The sequence below is a fragment of the Carcharodon carcharias genome, chromosome 16, assembly GCF_017639515.1.
Source record: "Carcharodon carcharias isolate sCarCar2 chromosome 16, sCarCar2.pri, whole genome shotgun sequence".
NCBI lineage: Eukaryota > Metazoa > Chordata > Chondrichthyes > Lamniformes > Lamnidae > Carcharodon > Carcharodon carcharias.
Genome location: NC_054482.1, coordinates 117092881 through 117113951, shown reverse-complemented (window position 1 = coordinate 117113951; position 21071 = coordinate 117092881). Strand labels below are relative to the sequence as shown.

Genomic DNA, 21071 nt, shown 5'->3' with positions numbered 1-21071 from the left:
ATGGTTAGTTTCCAAATCACAATAAAAAACACACTTTACAGCTCTGGTTAGGAGCTTGTTACAAAGAATGAACAGTTGGAGCAGTAAACACTTCAGTAGAGTTTGTTTTGTGTTGAATTGTAAAATGCTTTTATTTGATGTCACTCGAAGATAAGCCCTTGTTTTTTTAAAAGATCCGGTTTGCTAAAACAGGACATTTTAAATCACAATGTATTAGAAAGTATTTACAGCACAGGAACAAGTCATTTCACCCAACTATTCCCTGCTCCAGCGGGTTGACCTTCCTCCCAAACTCCCAACCTGCTTTCAACATATCCTTCTATTCCTCTCCCCCTCATGTTTTTATCCAGCTTCCCCTTAAATGTATCTATACTCTTCACCTCAATAACTCCCTGTGGTAGCGAGTTCCACATTCTCACCACTCTCTGGGTAAAGAGGTTTCTTCTGAATTCTCTGAGTAGAGCTTATATTATGACCCCTTGTTTTTATATTCATTTTTGCAGGATGTGGGCTTCGCTGACTGGGCCAGCATTTATTGCCCATCCCTAATTGCCCCTTGAGAAGGTGGTGGTGAGCTGTTTTCTTGAACTGCTGCAGTCCATGAGTCGTGGATACACCCACAGTGCTGTTAGGGAGGGATTTCCAGGATTTTGACCCAGCAACAGTGAAGGAACGGCGATATATTTCCAAGTCAGGATGGTGAGTAACTTGGAGGGGAACTTCCAGGTGGTGATGTTCCCATGTGTCTGCTGCCCTTGACCTTCTAGATGGTGATGGTCATGGATTTGGAAGGTGCTGCCTAAGGAGCTTTGGTGAGTTTCTGCAGTGCATCTTGTAGATGGTACACACTGATGCTACTGTGCATCGGTGGTGGAGGGAGTGAATGTTTGTGGATGGGGTGTCAATTAAGTGGGCTGCTTTGTCCTGGACGGTGTCGAGCTTCTTGAGTGTTGTGGGAGCTGCATTGATCCAGGCAAGTGGGGAGTATTCCATCACACTCCTGACTTGTGCCTTGTAGATGGTGGTAAGGATTTGGGGAGTCAGGAGGTGAGTTACTTGTCGCAGGATTCCCAGCCTCTGACCAGGATTTATATGGCTAGATCAGTTCAGTTCCTGGTCAATGGTTGCCCCAGGAGATTGACAGTGGAGGATTCAGTGATGGTAATGCCATTGAATGTCAAGGGGCGATGGTCTTGTTGGAGATGGTCGTTGCCTGACACTTGTGTGGCCTGAATGTTAATTGCCACTTGTCAGCCCAAGCCTGGATATGGTCCAGGTCTTGCTACATTTGGACATGGACTGCTTCAGAATCTGAGGAGTCGCAAATGGTGCTGAACATTGTGCAATCATCAGTGAACATCCCCACTTCTGACTTTATAATGGAAGGAAGGTCATTGATGAAGAAGCTGAAGATGGTTGGGCCGAGGACACTACCCTGAGGAACTCCTGCAGTGATGTCCTGGAGCTGAGATGACTGACCTCCAACAACCACAACCATCTTCCTTTGTGATAGGTATGACTCCAACCAGCGGAGAGTTTTCCCCTGATTCCCATTGACTCCAGTTTTGCTGAGGCTCCTTGATGCCACACTCGGTCAAATGCTGCCTCGATGTCAAGGGCAGTCACTCTCACCTCACCTCGGGAGTTCAGCTCTTTTGTCCATGTTTGAACCAAGGCTGTAATGAGGTCAGGAGCTGAGTAGCTCTGGTGGAACCCAAACTGGGTATCAGTGAGCAGGTTATTGCTAAGCAAGTGCCGCTTGATAGCACTGTTGATGCCCCCTTCCATTAATTTACTGATGATGGAGAGTAGACTGATGGGGTGGTAATTGGCTGGGTTGGATTTGTCCTGCTTTTTGTGTACAGGACATACCTGGGCAATTTTCCACATAGCCGGGTAGATGCCAGTGTTGTAGCTGTACTGGAACAGCTTGGCTAGGGGCGCAGCAAGTTCTGGAGCACAAGTCTTCAGTATTATTGCCGGAACATTGTCAGGGCCCATAGCCTTTGCAGCATCCATTGCCTTCAGCCATTTCTTGATATCACATGGAGTGAATTGAATTGTCTGAAGACTGGCATCTGTGATGCTGGGACCTCCGGAGGAGGCCGAGATGGATCATCCATTCAGCACTTCTGGCTGAAGATTGTAGCAAATGCTTCAGTCTTATAATTTGCACTGATGTGCTGGCCTTCCCCATCATTGAGGATGGGGATATTTGTGCAGCCTCCTCCTCCAGTGAGTTGTTTAATTGTCCACCACCATTCACAACTTCATGTGGCAGGACCGCAGAGCTTAGATCTGATCTGTTGGTTTTGAAGTCTCTTAGCTCTGTCTATCACTTGCTGCTTATGCTGTTTGGTATGCCAATAGTCCTGTGTTATAGCTTCACCAGGTTGACACCTCATTTTTAGGTATGCCTGGTGCTGCTCCTGGCATGCCCTCCTGCACTCTCCGTTGAACCAGGGTTGATCCCCTGGCTTGATGGTAATGGTATATTGGGGGATATGCTGGGCCATGAGGTTACAGATTGTGTTCGAGTACAATTCTGCTGCTGCTGATGGCCCACAGCACCTCATGGATGCCCAGTCTTGAGTTGTTAGATCTGTTTGAAATCTATCCCATTTAGCACAGTGGTAGTGCCACACAATGCGATAGAGGGTCTCCTCCACACTGAAGAGACCAAATGCAGATCGGGGGATCGCTTTGCTGAACAGCTCTGCAAATATGACCCGTAGTTTCCAGCCACCTGCCATTTTACTTCCCAGCCACACCCCCCACTCTGACACCTCTGTCCACTGCCTCCTACACTGTCCAAATGGAGCTCAACAGAAGCTCGAGTGATGGATCTCATCTTTCGATTAGGCACTTTACAGCCTCCTGGACTCAACATTACATTCAGCCACTTCAGACTTTAACCGTTGCCCTGATTCTCTTGGACAGCAGTCACTGGAAATGGTTCTGCACTCACACCTCCTCTAGACACATCTTTTGCTTCTTTACTGATCCCATTACCATCTCCTCTTTGTCTTTCACCATCATCTCTTTTGTCTTTTAATCTCTCTTGCTCCGAGCCTATCTCAGACTTTTCCTGTTGTTCTTTCCTTCCTCATAGCCTAACTTGGAGCTGCTTAAAATACCCTCAACATCTCAAACTTATTGAGATCTGATGAAAGGTCATCGACCTGAACTGTTAACTCTGTTTCTCTCTCCATGTATGCTGCCCAACCTGGTGGGAATTTCCAACATGTTTGCCAGTGACACCAGGGCTAAAAGGGCGAAATTACAAGGACAGGTTGTATAGACCAGGTTTGTATTCTCTTGAATATGGACGATTAAGGGGTGACCTAATTGAGGCGTGTAAGATGATTAAATAAGTCCCCAGGGCAGATAGAGAGAAACTATTTCCTCTAATGGTGGGGGGGGGGAGTGAAGAACTGAGGAGCAGAACCTTAAAACGAGAGCCAGGCCGTTCAGGGGCAATGTCACACAAAGGGGAGTGGGAATCTGGAACTCTCTCCCCAAAAAACACTATTGAGGCTGCGGATCAATTGAAAATTGAAAAATGAGCTTAATAGATTTTTGTTAGGCAAGGTTATTAAAGGTTACAGAATCAAGGTGGGTAGATGGAATTCAGATACTGATCAGCCATGATTGAATGGCGGAACAAGCCTGAGGGGCTGAATGGCCTCCTCCTGTTTCTATGGCAAAGTGCAAATGACCTTGGAATATATCAGTAAATGGATATCATTGTTGAAATTATCTTGAAATGCTGTGACTATGTCCACTGGAATTGTAGGTGAGGAGGTAATCTGATCAAGGCTTTTTTTTATCTTAAAAGGATTCTAAGTGAATAACCTCATAATTACACATAATAAACTCCCATCTGTCAGAATTTACCCACTCGCTTAATCTGTCCATGTGCCTGGTAACTCCCTGTTCCTGTCAACATGACTTTCTGTGTCTCCAAACCTGGTGTTATCTGCACAGTTGGATACATGGCTCTCTATTCCTTCATGCAGGTCATTGTGAAATAGGATGAAAAGCTGACGTCCCAGTACAAATCCCTGGGGAACATCCCATCATATTGTAACAAGCAGACTCCATCTATTCCTACTCCCTGTCTCCTACCTTCCAACCAATTCCCTGCCCATGTCACAAGGTTACTTCCCAATGACATGTGCTTTTGTTTATGCTAATAATCACCAAACTAAAAGACTACTAAATGCCTTCTGCATGTCAATATAGACAACCATAAGCCCTTCACAGGAGCATTATAAAACAGAATATGACATTGAGCCATTAGGTCAAATGACCAAGAGCTAGGCCAAAAAGGTAGGTTTTAAGGGCTGTTTGAACAGAGGAAAATGAGGCAGAGAGGCAGAGAGGTTTAGGGAGGGAATTCCAGAGCTTAGGACCCAGCCAACTGACAACACGGTCTCCAATGATGAAGGCATTATAATCGGGAATGCACAAGAGGCTAGAATTAAAGGAATGCAGAGATCTCGGAGGATTATGGGGCTGGAGGAGGAGGTTACAGAGAGAGGGAGCGCGAGGCCAGCAAGCGTTTTGAAAACGAGGATCAGAAATTTAAAATCAAGGCATTCGCTTTATCAGGAGCCAATGTAGCTCAGCAAGCACGAGGTAATAGGGGAACAGGATTTGCTGTGAGTTAAGACATGGGCAGCAGAATTTCGGATGACTTCGAGTTTACAAAGAGTGGAATGTCAGAGACCAGTCAAGGCTGCATTGGAATAGTCAAGTCTAGAAGTGATAAAGACATGGAGACAGGAGCGCAGTTGGGCGATAAGAAGGGAGTGGAAATAGGTGGTCTTGATGATGGCATGTATATGATGTTGGAAACTCATCTCGAGGTCGAATGTGACACCAAGGTTGCAAACAGTCTGGCTTAATCTCAGACTATTGCCAAGACGAGGGATGGAGGCAGTAGCTAGGGAATAGGAGTTTGGAGCGAGGAGTGAAAACAATGGCATCGGTTTTCCCAATATTTAATTGAAGGAAATTTCTGCTCATCCAGTACTGGATGTCAGACAAGCAGTCTGATATCTTGGTAAGAGCTGTTTCAGTATTAATCATAGAAAAGGTTCACTTCTAACTCACAGATGGTCCACATTGAACCTGGCCCTATGTTATGAAGGTAACCAAAAACAATGTCAAAGGGCGAGGTTTTACAGAGCATTTTAAAGGAGGAATGCGAGGTAGAGAGGTGAGGGGGTTTAGAGAGGGAATTCCAGACCTTAGGGCCCAGATACTTGAAAGCACAGCCACCAATGGTGCAGTGATTAAAACTGGGGGATGCTCAAGAGCCTACAGTTGGAGGAGTGCAGGGATCTGAGAGAACTGTGGGCTGCTGGAGAATGCAGAGATAACAGAGGTCGGGTCTGGGGTTGGTGGTGAGTGGGCTGAGACCACGGAAGGATTAGAATTCCAAAATCGAGGTGTTGCCAGCCTGGCAGTCAATGTAGGTCAGGGATGATGGGCAAACAGGACTTAGAGTTGGGATCCTTACCAAACATATGCACCACTTGGCTAACAACCTGCATTTAGGTACAATCTGACCACCTGTACATTTAGGTACAGGCTGACCACCTGCACATTTAGGTACAGGCTGACCATCTGTACATTTAGGTACAGGCTGACCATCTGTACATCTAGGTACAGGCTGACCATCTGCACATTTAGGTACAATTTCGACTGATGCTTTAACATTGTGTTGGGGGAAGAAGCAGATTACTTACCTGCTGTGAATTGGTCCTTTGAATGTTGGATCAAATCTTCGAGGCTCCCCTGGAAGACAGAAGGACATAAATTAGATTCATTATAAAATTCATCCACTAAAGTCAGAGAATCACATAGCAATGAAAGAGGCCATTTAGCCCATTGTGCCCATGCTGGCTCTACGAAAGAGCGATTCAATTAGGCTCACTCCCCCTTCTGTTTTCCCATAGCCCCCTGAATTATTCCTTTTCAATTATTTATCCAATTCTTGACGAGGGTCAGAAAATCATCTCTGCTGTTTCCCAGGAGCACAGAATCCTGAATCATCCCTATAACTCTGAGTGTGAGGAGAAAGGGGTTACTGGTTTCTAGAAGGTCACCCTCATGAATGGGGAGAATAAATATGACAGAGAAAGGATTCTGTTAACAAGCACAGGCCAGAAACAGAGAAGCATATAGCTAGAAAACAGTGTTTGGTTTTATTTGCCTTCCTGTGCCACCATTTTAAATAAACAATGTGGCATCAACCTGACCATTAAACTGGAGGAATATGATACAGGCACATGGAGGATGTCTGGTAACAACACAGCACTTCCAATGAAAGAGAGCGAGAAAGAGACCACTTGCATTTCCATAGCAACTTTCACAACCACATGATGTCCCAAAGCACCTTACAGTCAAAGAAATAAACTTTAATTGCACTCACTGTTGTAATGTAGGATGCATGACCTCCAATTTGTGCACAGCAAGCTCCCACAACAGCAATGTGATAACGATCAAATAATCTGTTTTAATGATACTGGTTGAGGGGTGAATATTGTTCAGGGCACCAGGGAGAACTTCCTTCTTTTCCTTCAGATCCAATCATGGGTCTTTTATACCCACCCGAATGAGCAAACAGGGTTTCAGTTTAACATCTCATCTGAAAATGTCACCTTAGACAACAGAGCGCTCCTTTCGTAAGGCCCCTCTGACAATGCAGTACTCCCTTAAGACTGATCCTCTGACAGTGCAGCACTCCCTCAGTACTGACCCTCTGACAGTGCAGTACTCCCTCAAGACTGATCCTTTGACAGTGCAGCACTCCCTCAGCACTGACCTTCTGACAGTGCAACGCTACCACAGTATTAACCCTCTGACAGTGCAGCATTCCCTCAGTGCTGACCCTCTGACAGTGCAGTGCTCCCTCAGCACTGACCCTCTGACAGTGCAACGCTCCCACAGTATTAACCCTCTGACAATGCAGCACTCCCTCAGCACTCACCCTCTGACAGTGCAGCACTCCCTCAGTACTGACCTTCTGACAGTGCAGCACTCCCTCAGTACTGACCCTCTGACAGTGCGGTGTTCCCTCAGCACTGACCCTCTGACAATGCAGCACTCCCTCAGTACTGACCCTCTGACAGTGCAGCACTCCCTCAGTACTGACCCTCTGACAGTGCAGCACTCCCTCAGTGCTGACCCTCTGACAGTGCAGCACTACCTCAGCACTCACCCTCTGACAGTGCAGCACTCACCCTCTGACAATGCAGTGCTCCCTCAGTACTGGCCCTCTGACAGTGTAGCACTCCCTCAGTACTGATCCTCTGACAGTGCAGCACTCCCTCAGTACTGACCCTCTGACAGTGCAGCGCTCCCTCAGTACTGACCCTCTGACAGTGCAGTGCTCCCTCAGTACTGACCCTCTGACAATGCAGTGCTCCCTCAGCACTGACCCTCTGACAGTGCAGTGCTCCCTCAGCACTGACCCTCTGACAGTGCTGTGTTCCCTCAATACTGCCCGCCTGACAGTGCTTTACTGAGGGGCTGCTGCATGATCAGTCTAGGTTCTGTGCTGAAGGCATTAGAGCGGGACTTCAAACCACAACCATCTACTTCAGAGATGAAAACAGAATTACCTGGAAAAACTCAGCATGTCTGGCAGCATCGGCGGAGAAGAAAAGAGTTGACGTTTTGAGTCCTCATGACCCTTCGACAGAACTTGAGTTCGAGTCCAAGAAAGAGTTGAAATATAAGCTGGTTTAAGGTGTGTGGGGTGGGGGGGCGGAGAGAGAGAGAGAGAGAATGAAGTGGAGGGGGGTGGTGTGGATGTAGGGACAAGCAAGCAGTGATAGAAGCAGATCATCAAAAGATGTCAATAACAATAGAACAAAAGAACACATAGGTGTTAAAGTTGGTGATATTATCTAAACGAATGTGCTAATTAAGAATGGATGGTAGGGCACTCAAGGTATAGCTCTAGTGGGGGTGGGGAGAGCATAAAAGATTTAAAAATATTTAAAAATAATGGAAATAGGTGGGAAAAGAAAAATCTATATAATTTATTGGAAAAAAACAAAAGGAAGGGGGAAACAGAAAGGGGGTGGGGATGGAGGAGGGAGCTCAAGACCTAAAGTTGTTGAATTCAATATTCAGTCCGGAAGGCTGTAAAGTGCCTAGTCGGTAGATGAGGTGTTGTTCCTCCAGTTTGCGTTGGGCTTCGTTGGTTTTCTAACGCAAACTGGAGGAACAACACCTCATCTACCGACTAGGCACTTTACAGCCATCCGGACTGAATATTGAATTCAACAACTTTAGGTCGTGAGCTCCCTCCTCCATCCCCACCCCCTTTCTGTTTCCCCCTTCCTTTTGTTTTTTTCCAATAAATTATATAGATTTTTCTTTTCCCACCTATTTCCATTATTTTTAAATATTTTTAAATCTTTTATGCTCTCCCCACCCCCACTAGAGCTATACCTTGAGTGCCCTACCATCCATTCTTAATTAGCACATTCGTTTAGATAATATCACCAACTTTAACACCTATGTGTTCTTTTGTTCTATTGTTGTTGACATCTTATGATGATCTGCTTCTATCACTGCTTGTTTGTCCCTACAACCACACCACCCCCCCTCCACTTCTCTCTCTCTCTCTCTCTCCCCCCGACACACACCTTAAACCAGCTTATATTTCAACTCTTTCTTGGACTCGAACTCAAGTTCTGTCGAAGGGTCATGAGGACTCGAAACGTCAACTCTTTTCTTCTCCGCCGATGCTGCCAGACCTGCTGAGTTTTTCCAGGTAATTCTGTTTTTGTTTTGGATTTCCAGCATCCGCAGTTTTTTTGTTTGTACTTCAGAGATGAGGTGACCCTAAGCCACAGCCGATACTGTGAATGTCGTCTCACAGCTTGTCATGGCTGGATCTGAACTCTTGAATTCAAGGATGGAAATATCAGGACCTGAGTTAGTTTACCAACTGTGATCTCATGGTCAGAACTGGGCATTTGAGATTTTGAATCTCTCATTTCCTCCATTCAGCAATGAAGTGTTAAATTGTGAGGAGCTGCTTCTATCTCCTGGAGTACTGAAGACTGAAAGGTGCTCAGGTTGAAGACTTTAAAATGAGAAAGGGTTCGATAGGCTAGATTTGGAGATTCAGATTCCCCAGGTGGGGGAGCTGCAGGATAAGGGGGTACAATCTGAATTAGGAACAAAAAGTGCTTGAAATACTCAACAGGTCTGGCAGCATCTGTGGAGAGAGAGGTCGAGTTGATGTTTCGAGTCAAATATGACTTCTTTGGAGCATGAGTTCAAAACATTAACTCTGTTTTTCTCTCTCCACAGATGCTGTCAGACCTGCTGAGTTTTTCCAGCATTTTCTGTTTCTATTCCAGGTTTCCAGATTCGCAATCATTTGTTTTTACTTTAGTAGCATAATCTTAAAATTGGAATTAGTTCATTCGGGGTTGATGTCAAGAAAGCGCTAGTGGGAATTAGGCACTCACTCCGACAAAGACTTTGGGGTCCGGCAACACTTTCAAAATTGAGATGGGTAGATTTTCCCTCGGTGAGGGAGGGGTTAAAGGAACTAAAGTGGGTAAATGGAGTCGAGGAGCAGGTGCCTCATGATTTAACTGAGAGGAGGATCAGGCTTCCAAGGGCTGAATGGCCTCCTGCTGTTCCCAGTTGTTTAGGACAGCATGCTGGTTGCTGATGTATAACCTTCGTAAAGGAAGGGGTTGTTGCACATGATGGGGTGAATGAAGGGATCCTATCTCTTGTTTCAACTCACGCCTCAAAACCTCTGAAGATGCAGAAAATTTGGATTCACTTTAAAGTGCTTGCCAGGACCAGCAGCGAAGGCACCAAAGCCTTACACATGAAAGCTAAATATTTGTACAAAGGGATAAAAACAAAAAAACTGCGGATGCTGGAAATCCAAAACAAAAACAGAATTACCTGGAAAAACTCAGCAGGTCTGGCAGCATCGGCGGAGAAGAAAAGAGTTGACGTTTCGAGTCCTCATGACCCTTCGACAGAACTTGAGTTCGAGTCCAGGAAAGAGCTGAAATATAAGCTGGTTTAAGGTGTGTGTGTGGGGGGCGGAGAGATAGAGAGACAGAGAGGTGGAGGGGGTTGGTGTGGTTGTAGCGACAAACAAGCAGTGATAGAAGCAGAATATCAAAAGATGTCAACAACAATAGTACAATAGAACACATAGGTGTTAAAGATAAAGTTGGTGATATTATCTAAACGAATGTGCTAATTAAGAATGGATGGTAGGGCACTCAAGGTATAGCTCTAGTGGGTTTTTTTTTTATTTTATATAATGGAAATAGGTGGGAAAAGGAAAATCTTTATAATTTATTGGGAAAAAAAAAAAGAAGGGGGAAACAGAAAGGGGGTGGGGATGGGGGAGGGGACTCACGACCTAAAGTTGTTGAATTCAATATTCAGTCCGGAAGGCTGTAAAGTCCCTAGTCGGAAGATGAGGTGTTGTTCCTCCAGTTTGCGTTGGGCTTCACTGGAACAATGCAGCAAGCCAAGGACAGACATGTGGGCAAGAGAGCAGGGTGGAGTGTTAAAATGGCAAGCAACAGGGAGGTTTGGGTCATTCTTGCGGACAGACCGCAGGTGTTCTGCAAAGCGGTCGCCCAGTTTACGTTTGGTCTCTCCAATGTAGAGGAGACCACATTGGGAGCAACGAATGCAGTAGACTAAGTTGGGGGAAATGCAAGTGAAAACTTTTTCACTTGCATTTCCCCCAACTTAGTCTACTGCATTCGTTGCTCCCAATGTGGTCTCCTCTACATTGGAGAGACCAAACGTAAACTGGGCGACCGCTTTGCAGAACACCTGCGGTCTGTCCGCAAGAATGACCCAAACCTCCCTGTCGCTTGCCATTTTAACACTCCACCCTGCTCTCTTGCCCACATGTCTGTCCTTGGCTTGCTGCATTGTTCCAGTGAAGCCCAACGCAAACTGGAGGAACAACACCTCATCTTCCGACTAGGGACTTTACAGCCTTCCGGACTGAATATTGAATTCAACAACTTTAGGTCGTGAGTCCCCTCCCCCATCCCCACCCCCTTTCTGTTTCCCCCTTCTCTTTTTTTTTCCCAATAAATTATAAAGATTTTCCTTTTCCCACCTATTTCCATTATATAAAATAAAAAAAAACCCACTAGAGCTATACCTTGAGTGCCCTACCATCCATTCTTAATTAGCACATTCGTTTAGATAATATCACCAACTTTATCTTTAACACCTATGTGTTCTATTGTACTATTGTTGTTGACATCTTTTGATATTCTGCTTCTATCACTGCTTGTTTGTCGCTACAACCACACCAACCCCCTCCACCTCTCTGTCTCTCTATCTCTCCGCCCCCCACACACACACCTTAAACCAGCTTATATTTCAGCTCTTTCCTGGACTCGAACTCAAGTTCTGTCGAAGGGTCATGAGGACTCGAAACGTCAACTCTTTTCTTCTCCGCCGATGCTGCCAGACCTGCTGAGTTTTTCCAGGTAATTCTGTTTTTATTTGTACAAAGGGCTCAGCTGTAAATTTGCAATTAGGAAATGGGAGACACACGGGCGGGGGGGGACACAGGATGACTCGATCAAGAAATGGGGAAGGCCATTTCGCACCGTCTGATAGCCATCTTCAAAAGGACAATGGCCAGTCTCTGCACTGCAATTATTATGCAGGAACACAATTATCAGCCCACCAGGGTGGATGGAGGGGGGGGTCATTGTGCTGTGGCCTTTGTCTAACTCATACCATTTTAAGTTGTAACTAATAGTAAAAGATATAAAAACTGTGCTCATTTGAACCTCGGTGGAGAAGCGCCTGGATTGCCCAGCGTTTGCTCTCCGCATGTGTAATAAATCAGTTGAGTATTGCATCTGGACTCTGAGTGTTGAAATTTTGTACCAGAGTATTCCACGGACCTTTCACCTCCATCCTGTCTCCTTGTTGTCATATCCAAGATTGAAGCAACAAAATCATTCTACAACCATTGGTTAGACCTGCACTGCACTGATGTAGTGATGTTAAAGGTACAGAGGAGGTTTCCCAGGATGGAATCAGGATGAGGGAAAGCTAGGCCCATCCCGCTTGGGACAGAGAAGATCAACGAGAGCTTAAGGGATGTTTGCGGAGTGATGAGAGGTTTCGATAGAGGACAAAGAGAAAAATGATTGCCTATGGTGAGCGGGACAATAAACTTGAGTCCATGGATTCAAAATCACTGACAAAAGGGGAATGAGGAGAAATATTTTCACTCAGGGGATTGTCGGGATCCGGAATGATTGAGCTGGGAAGGCGGTGGAAGCCGATTCCATTAATAATTTTAAAAGGGAGTTGGAGAGGTTCTTGAGGATGAGGAACTTAGGGCGTTATGGACAAAAAGCAGGAATGTGGGACTATAAGCACATTTTCTTTTCAAATAGCTAGTATAAACACAAAGGGCCTAATGGCCTCCTCTGCACTGCAAGATTCTATGATTTCTCAAAGAGCAGAGTTCTTGAAGTTCTGTCGAAGGGTCATGAGGACTCGAAACGTCGCAAGTTCTGTCGAAGGGTCATGAGGACTCGAAACGTCAACTCTTTTCTTCTCCGCCGATGCTGCCAGACCTGCTGAGTTTTTCCAGGTAATTCTGTTTTTGTTTTGGATTTCCAGCATCCGCAGTTTTTTTTGTTTTTATATATATATATATATATTTTTTTGTTTGTTTTTATTCTTGAAAGAATGTGTTTAGCGGTCACCACAATGTCACTGAACTATCAAAGGACACATGGCCTCTTGATGATAAACACCTTGGCTGCTTTGGCCTTTATCTGTGGAACCAGATAGTCCTGCCTTGAATTGTTCACCTCACTCCACCGTTATCACTTAATTAAAAGCTTCAAAAGAAAACCCAGCAGCAATCTATTTTAGCCTCATGACCGAGAACATGGTGTTTACCAACAGCTTTTCAAACGAAGACACTAATGCATCAGAACCTTTCTCAAGGTCACACAGGCCCAGCTTTCTTTATAACAAAACATAGAGGCAGCCCGTTTTCAAAAGGGAAAGAACTCCTATCTATTCAGCTTGCTCCTGGGCAGGGTATAGATCTGGGAGAGTGAAGAGTAGTTATCAGAATTCTACAGGCTTGGTTCCATTTTCTCAAAGGAAACATTGAAAGGGTTTGAATTACACAGAAGTAGCTTTGGGGTTGCCAATCCATCCGGGATTGCGCTGGAGTCTCCAGGAATTAATCTCTAAGACATTGCTTCCAACCAATCAAAAAGGAGGAAAATTATAGTCATGAAAAAAGGAATTTTATGTTTATTTTCTTTGAACGTTTCTGTTGATTTATGAGAATGATATTGGAAATGGGGATAAAAGGGATGCTTTGACTGGGAGGGAATGTTTTGGAGAGGAGGTGACAAACCTTCCAGGAAAACATTCAACCTGAGTTAATATAAACTTTGTGTCACTCCAAAGCATCCAGGCATTTTTTCAGAGTGTTGCACCTCCCCAATCTCCTCCAGCTCTACACCCCAGCTCTAACTCTTCACTCTCATTCTGGCCTAGAATGCATCTTGCTCCCAACCCTCCCAATGCCCACCCTCTCCTCCAATTTATTTACAGGGATCACTCCCATCACCCTGGGATTCCCCTCTTGGACCTCCCCACCTTGCTCCCTCCCCACCATGAAATATTAAATATTGAATTAAATATTGGGAAGATTGAAGCCATTGTTTTCAGACCCTGCTCCACACTCCATACCCTAGCGACCAACTCCATTCCTCTCCCTGGCACCAGTCTGAAATTGTCAGCCTGTGCGCAACCTTGATGTCACATTTGATTCTGAAGTGAACTTTTCATCAATTGTTGATTTTTAATCAGAGGTTCGTAGATTTTTTTTCGTCAAAAGTATTCAATTTTGTCTCCGTGTTTACAAAGGAAAGGGAGGATGTAGATATAGTAGTCCAGGAGGAACACTGCGAGATATTGGATGGGGTAGTCATAAAGAGAGAGGAAGTACTAGAAGGGTTGAAATCCTTGAAGGTTGATAAGTCACCAGGGCCAGATGGATTGTTTCCGAGGCTGCTGAAGGAAGTCAGGGAGGAGATAGCAGATGCTCTGAGGATGATTTTCCAATCTTCACTCGATACAGGGGAGGTACCGGAGGATTGGAGAAATGCAAACGTAGTTCCATTGTTTAAAAAGGGATCAAAGGAAATGCCCAACAATTATAGGCCAGTTAATCTTCCATCGGTGATGAGCAAATTAGTAGAATCAATCCTGAGAGATAGGATTAACTGTCATGTGGAAAGGCATGGACTAGTCAGGGATGGTCAGCATGGATTTGTTAAAGGAAGGTCTTGCCTCACAAATTTGATTGAATTCTTTGAGGAAATGACAAGAAGAGTTGATGAAGGTAGCGCAGTGGATGTTGTGTACATGGATTTTAGCAAGGTATTTGACAAGGTCCCACATGGCAGATTGGTCAGGAAAGTAAAAGCTCATGGGATTCAGGGTAATGTGGCAAACTGGATAAAAGGTTGGTTTTGTAACAGGAAACAAAGGACAATGGTCAATGGATGCCCTTGTGAATGGAAAGCTGTCTCAATTAACGATTTGGATGCGAATGTGGGGGGCATGATTGGGAAATTTGCAGATGACACAAAGATTGGCCAAGTAGCAGATAGCGTAGAGGATAGCCATAATCTCCAAAACGATATAGATGGGTTGGTGGAGTGGACGGTAAAGTGGCAGATGGATTTTAATATAGAGAAATGTGAGGTCATACATTTAGGGAGGTCAAACAGTTACAGGGATTACAAAATAAATGGGAATATACTAAGAGGGGGAGATGAAGTGAGAGATCTTGGCGTACAAGTACACAGGTCCCTGAAGGCAGCAGTTCAAGTAGACAAGGTTGTAAAGAAGGCATATGGAATGCTCTCCTTCATTGGCAGAGGTATCGAATATAAAAGTAAGGACATAATGTTGGAATTGTATAAAACATTGGTGAGGCCACAACTGGAGTATTGTGTGCAGTTCTGGTCACCACATTACAGGAAGGATGTAATAGCTCTGGAGAGAGTGCAGAGGAGGTTTACAAGAATGTTGCCAGGGTTAGAAAAGTGTAGCTACGAGGAGAGATTGGATAGGTTGGGGTTATTTCCCTTAGGATAAAGAAGGCTGAGAGGTGACTTGATTGAGGTGTACAAAATAATGAGGGGAATAGGTAGAATGAACAGGATAAAATTGTTTCCCTTGGTGGAGAATTCTAGAACCAGGGGACATGGATTCAAGATAAGTGGCAGAAGGTGTAGGGGGGGCATGAGGAAGAACTTTTTTACGCAGACGGTAATGGGTGTCTGGAATTCGCTGCCCAAGTTGGTGGTAGAGGCAGAAACTTTAAACTCTTTTAAAAAGTACCTGGAGCTGCACCTAAAGTGCTGTAAGCTGCAGGGCTATGGGCTGGGTGCAGGAAGGGGGGATTAGAAAGGGCACCAGGGTGTCCTCGGACTGGCATGGACAAGATGGGCCAAATGGCCTCCTTCTGTGCTGTACCTTTTCTATAGTTCTATTGTATGGGACAAAGATCCAAGGAGTGAGGCCACAGATCATCTATGATCTCACTGAATGGTAAAATAGGCTTGAGAGGCTAAATGGTCTTCAGCTGTCCCTATCGGTGAGTACCTTCACTACATAGACTGCATTGCTTCAACCCACCACCTTCACAAGAGGCAACTAGTGATCTGCCATAAATGCTGGCCTTGTCAACAACATCTATATCCCAGGAATCAATAAAAAAAACCTCTACTTCTCAAGCAAAAGCCTCATTTTCACACCACAACTAAGACTACATATTTCCACCTCCGTAACATCACCCCTGTTAATTCATCTGCTACTGAAACCCTCATTCACGTCCTCATTACCTCCAGACTAAACTATTCCAATGCACCAATCTTGCACATTCTACCCTCCAAAAACTTGAGATCATCCAAAAATCTGCGGCTTGTGCCCTAACTGGCCACTCATTCCCCGATCAGCCCTGTGCTCGCTGACCTACACCGGCCCCCAGCCTTGAGCTTAAAATTCTCAACCTTGTTTTCAAATTCCTCCATGGTCTTACTCTTCCCCAGCTCAGTAAAATTCTCCAGTCTAACAATCCTCTGAGATATCTGTGTTCCTCTAACTCTGGCCTCTTGGGCATTCCTAATTTTAATCGCTCCACCATTGGCAGCCGTGCCTTCAGTTGCCTGGGTCCCAAGCTCTGGAATTCTCTCTCTACAACTCTCCGTCTCTTGCCTCACTTTCCTCTTTTAAAACACTCCTTAAAATTTCACTCTTTAAACAAACTTCTGGTCACCTGACCTAATATCTCCCCGTGCGGCTTGCTGTCAACTTTCGCTTTCTAAAGCTCCCTACGAAGCACTTTGGGACATTTCATTACATTAGAGGAGCTATGTCATTCTAACGTTGTTGTTGTTGTACAACTTCATCGCCAAGGCTACACCTCCACATCTTGCCTTGATGTTCCAAACGTTCCCTGGTCTCTGTTCTTCCCTTCCTTCTTACATCAACAACAACTTGCATTCATATGGCACATCTTTATAATATTAAAACATCCCAAGCCCCTTCACAAGACCATCATGAGCAAAGTTTGACACCGAGCCAGATAAGGTGAGCACATGGCTGATCTCTTGGTTAAGGAGGTAGGGTTAGGGCGTGTCTTAAAGGAAGAGGAGGGAGGCTAATGATATTAAAATATGCAAAATAGATTGGAAGAGTTTTCTATGTCAAGAATTGTAAACTTCATGAAATGAAGGAAGGTTTAAAAGCGAAGAAATAGGAGCAGGAATCAGCCTTAATAAAATAGCTTTCACAACCACAGGTCATCCCAGGCAGTGTCCAGCCAATGAAGTGCTTCTGAAACACAGTCACTGTGAAATTGTTCGAACCCAGTACCCCCTTAAAATGTATCTATTATTCATCTCAACCACTCTCTGTGGTAGTTCCACATTCTCACAACTCTCTGGGTAAAGACATTTCTCCTGAATTCCCTGTTGAATCTATTAGTGACTATCTTAGTGTGTGGTTCCCTGGTTCTGGTCTCCCTGCTAGCGGAAACACCCTCTCTAAATCTAACCCTTGCAAACCCTTTCGTAATCTTAATGACCTCCACCAGGTCACCCTCAATTTAATTCGGACCATGCATCGTGTGTTAACAGTTTAACTTGACGTTGATCATTAACTAGACAATGCCTGCGGGTTAGGACCGACCCAGATTTTGTTTCTCTGCACAGCCTCACGTTGCTGGAGCATTGCCACAGAGAGAAATGGAACAGGCGCAGTCTGCAGACCGGGTCTGTTGTCTCAGCAATCATTCAGCTCGTGACTATTGACAATGTTCCCCAAACCCAGTCACAGGAGTGAGTAATCACCGCTGCAGCTCACCTGTGCCCAGCTCTGGATTCACACTCATTGTGTTCACAGCCTATTGCGTTCTGATATATATGGCATCATCCCAAACTCGCAATAAAAACACCAGAGAAAGAACTTGCATTTCCCAACCTCAGGATGTCACCTCGTGCCTCACAGTCAGGAAAAAGCTTTTTGAAGCGTAGCCACTGTTGTAATGTAGGAAAGGCACACAGCAAGATCCCACACACATAGCAATGTGACAATAACCACAATCTGCTTTGGTGATGTGGAGTGAGGGATAAATATTGGCCAGGGCACAAGGGAGAACTCGCCTGTTGCTTTTTAAAGTAGTGATGCTCGGAACATTTCGGGCCACTTGAGAAGACAGGCTTGGTTTAACTGCTCGTCCAATAGATTGGAGGAAGAAAGCTGTATCAGTGCAAGTTGCTACTGTATTAAACTCCTTAGCATTCCTTCTCTCTCAACAGGTACCAGAAGCCAGAATATACAACGAAGGGTGTGTGCGTCAGTGAATCTGGTGAGTAAGTATCTGGGAGCAGAGGCACTGTAACCAACACAGTATAGGTAAACACAAAACGATGCACTCATTCTGAATGATATTCCTAATTTATTTATTACCACCACTGACAGACCTGTCCCCACCAGTACTGTACCCCAGTGTTATACAGTGACAGACCTGTCCCCACCAGTACTGTACCCCAGTGTTATACCGTGACAGACCCATCCCCACCAGTACTGTACCCCAGTGTTATACAGTGACAGACCTGTCCCCACCAGTACTGTACCCCAGTGTTATACAGTGACAGACCCGTCCCCACCAGTACTGTACCCCAGTGTTATACACTGACAGACCCGTCCCCACCAGTACTGTATCCCAGTGTTATACAGTGACAGACCGGCCCTCACTAGTACTGTACCCCAGTGTTATACAGTGACAGACCTGTCCCCACCAGTACTGTACCACAGTGTTATACAGTGACAGACCTGTCCCCACCAGTACTGTACCCCAGTGTTATACCGTGACAGACCCATCCCCACCAGTACTGTACCCCAGTGTTATACAGTGACAGACCTGTCCCCACCAGTACTGTACCCCAGTGTTATACAGTGACAGACCTGTCCCCACCAGTACTGTACCCCAGTGTTATACAGTGACAGACCCGTCCCCACCAGTACTGTATCCCAGTGTTATACAGTGACAGACCTGTCCCCACCAGTACTGTACCCCAGTGTTATACAGTGACAGACCTGTCCCCACCAGTACTGTACTCCAGTGTTTTACACTGACAGACCCATCCCCAATAGTACTGTACCCCATTGTTATACAGTGACAGACCCGTCCCCACCAGTACTGTACCCCAGTGTTATACAGTGACAGACCTGTCCCCACCAGTACTGTACTCCAGTGTTTTACACTGACAGACCCATCCCCAATAGTACTGTACCCCATTGTTATACAGTGACAGACCCGTCCCCACCAGTACTGTACCCCAGTGTTATACAGTGACAGACCTGTCCCCACCAGTACTGTATCCCAGTGTTATACAGTGACAGACCTGTCCCCACCAGTACTGTACCCCAGTGTTATACAGTGACAGACCTGCCCCCATCAGTACTGTACCCCAGTGTTATACAATGACAGACCCATCCCCACCAGTACTGTACCCCATTGTTATACAGTGACAGACCTGTCCCCACCAGTACTGTACCCCAGTGTTATACAGTGACAGACCTGTCCCCACCAGTACTGTACCACAGTGTTATACAGTGACAGACCTGTCCCCACCAGTACTGTATCCCAGTGTTATACAGTGACAGACCTGTCCCCACCAGTACTGTACCCCAGTGTTATACCGTGACAGACCCATCCCCACCAGTACTGTACCCCAGTGTTATACAGTGACAGACCTGTCCCCACCAGTACTGTACCCCAGTGTTATACAGTGACAGACCTGTCCCCACCAGTACTGTACCCCAGTGTTATACAGTGACAGACCCGTCCCCACCAGTACTGTATCCCAGTGTTATACAGTGACAGACCTGTCCCCACCAGTACTGTACCCCAGTGTTATACAGTGACAGACCTGTCCCCACCAGTACTGTACTCCAGTGTTTTACACTGACAGACTCATCCCCAATAGTACTGTACCCCATTGTTATACAGTGACAGACCCGTCCCCACCAGTACTGTACCCCAGTGTTATACAGTGACAGACCTGTCCCCACCAGTACTGTACTCCAGTGTTTTACACTGACAGACCCATCCCCAATAGTACTGTACCCCATTGTTATACAGTGACAGACCCGTCCCCACCAGTACTGTACCCCAGTGTTATACAGTGACAGACCCGTCCCCACCAGTACTGTACTCCAGTGTTTTACACTGACAGACCCATCCCCACCAGTACTGTACCCCTGTGTTATACAGTGACAGACCTGTCCCCACCAGTACTGTACTCCAGTGTTTTACACTGACAGACCCATCCCCACCAGTACTGTACCCCAGTGTTATACAGTGACAGACCCGTCCCCACCAGTACTGTTCCCCAGTGTTATACCGTGACAGACCGGCCCTCACTAGTACTGTACCCAGTGTTATACAGTGACAGACCTGTCGCCACCAGTACTGTACCCCAATGTTATACAGTGACAGACCCATCCCCACCAGTACTGTACCCCAGTGTCATACAGTGACAGATTCGTCCCCACCAGTACTGTACCCCAGTGTTATACAGTGACAGACATGTCCCCACCAGTACTGTACCCCAGTGTTATACAGTGACAGACCTGTCCCCACCAGTACTGTACTCCAGTGTTTTACACTGACAGACTCATCCCCAATAGTACTGTACCCCATTGTTATACAGTGACAGACCCGTCCCCACCAGTACTGTACCCCAGTGTTATACAGTGACAGACCTGTCCCCACCAGTACTGTACTCCAGTGTTTTACACTGACAGACCCATCCCCAATAGTACTGTACCCCATTGTTATACAGTGACAGACCCGTCCCCACCAGTACTGTACCCCAGTGTTATACAGTGACAGACCTGTCCCCACCAGTACTGTATCCCAGTGTTATACAGTGACAGACCTGTCCCCACCAGTACTGTACCCCAGTGTTATACAGTGACAGACCTGTCCCCATCAGTACTGTACCCCAGTGTTATACAATGACAGACCCATCCCCACCAGTACTGTACCCCATTGTTATACAGTGACAGACCCGTCCCCACCAGTACAGTACCCCAGTGTTATACAGTGACAGACCTGTCCCCACCAGTACTGTACTCCAGTGTTTTACACTGACAGACCCATCCCCAATAGTACTGTACCCCATTGTTATACAGTGACAGACCCGTCCCCACCAGTACTGTACCCCAGTGTTATACAGTGACAGACCTGTCCCCACCAGTACTGTATCCCAGTGTTATACAGTGACAGACCTGTCCCCACCAGTACTGTACCCCAGTGTTATACAGTGACAGACCTGTCCCCACCAGTACTGTACCCCAGTGTTTTACACTGACAGACCCATCCCCACCAGTACTGTACCCCAGTGTTATACAGTGACAGACCCATCCCCACCAGTACTGTTCCCCAGTGTTATACCGTG

The 21071-nt window shown here is 45.9% G+C and overlaps 1 protein-coding gene across 13 annotated transcripts in view; it reads right to left on the bottom strand.

Annotated features, from left to right (window-relative positions):
* LOC121289241 (choline transporter-like protein 5) overlaps window positions 1–21071 on the bottom strand; it is a 478732-nt gene that overhangs the window by 317882 nt on the left and 139779 nt on the right. For all 13 annotated transcript variants that reach the window (XR_005945520.1, XM_041208474.1, XM_041208473.1 and 10 more), the window contains one exon: window positions 5757–5805. Coding sequence is in view for 9 of the 13 variants with exons in the window: in XM_041208474.1 (XP_041064408.1) it covers window positions 5757–5805 (49 nt within the window). In the remaining 4 variants the exon portion in view is untranslated. The remainder of the gene's footprint in view (window positions 1–5756; window positions 5806–21071) is intronic.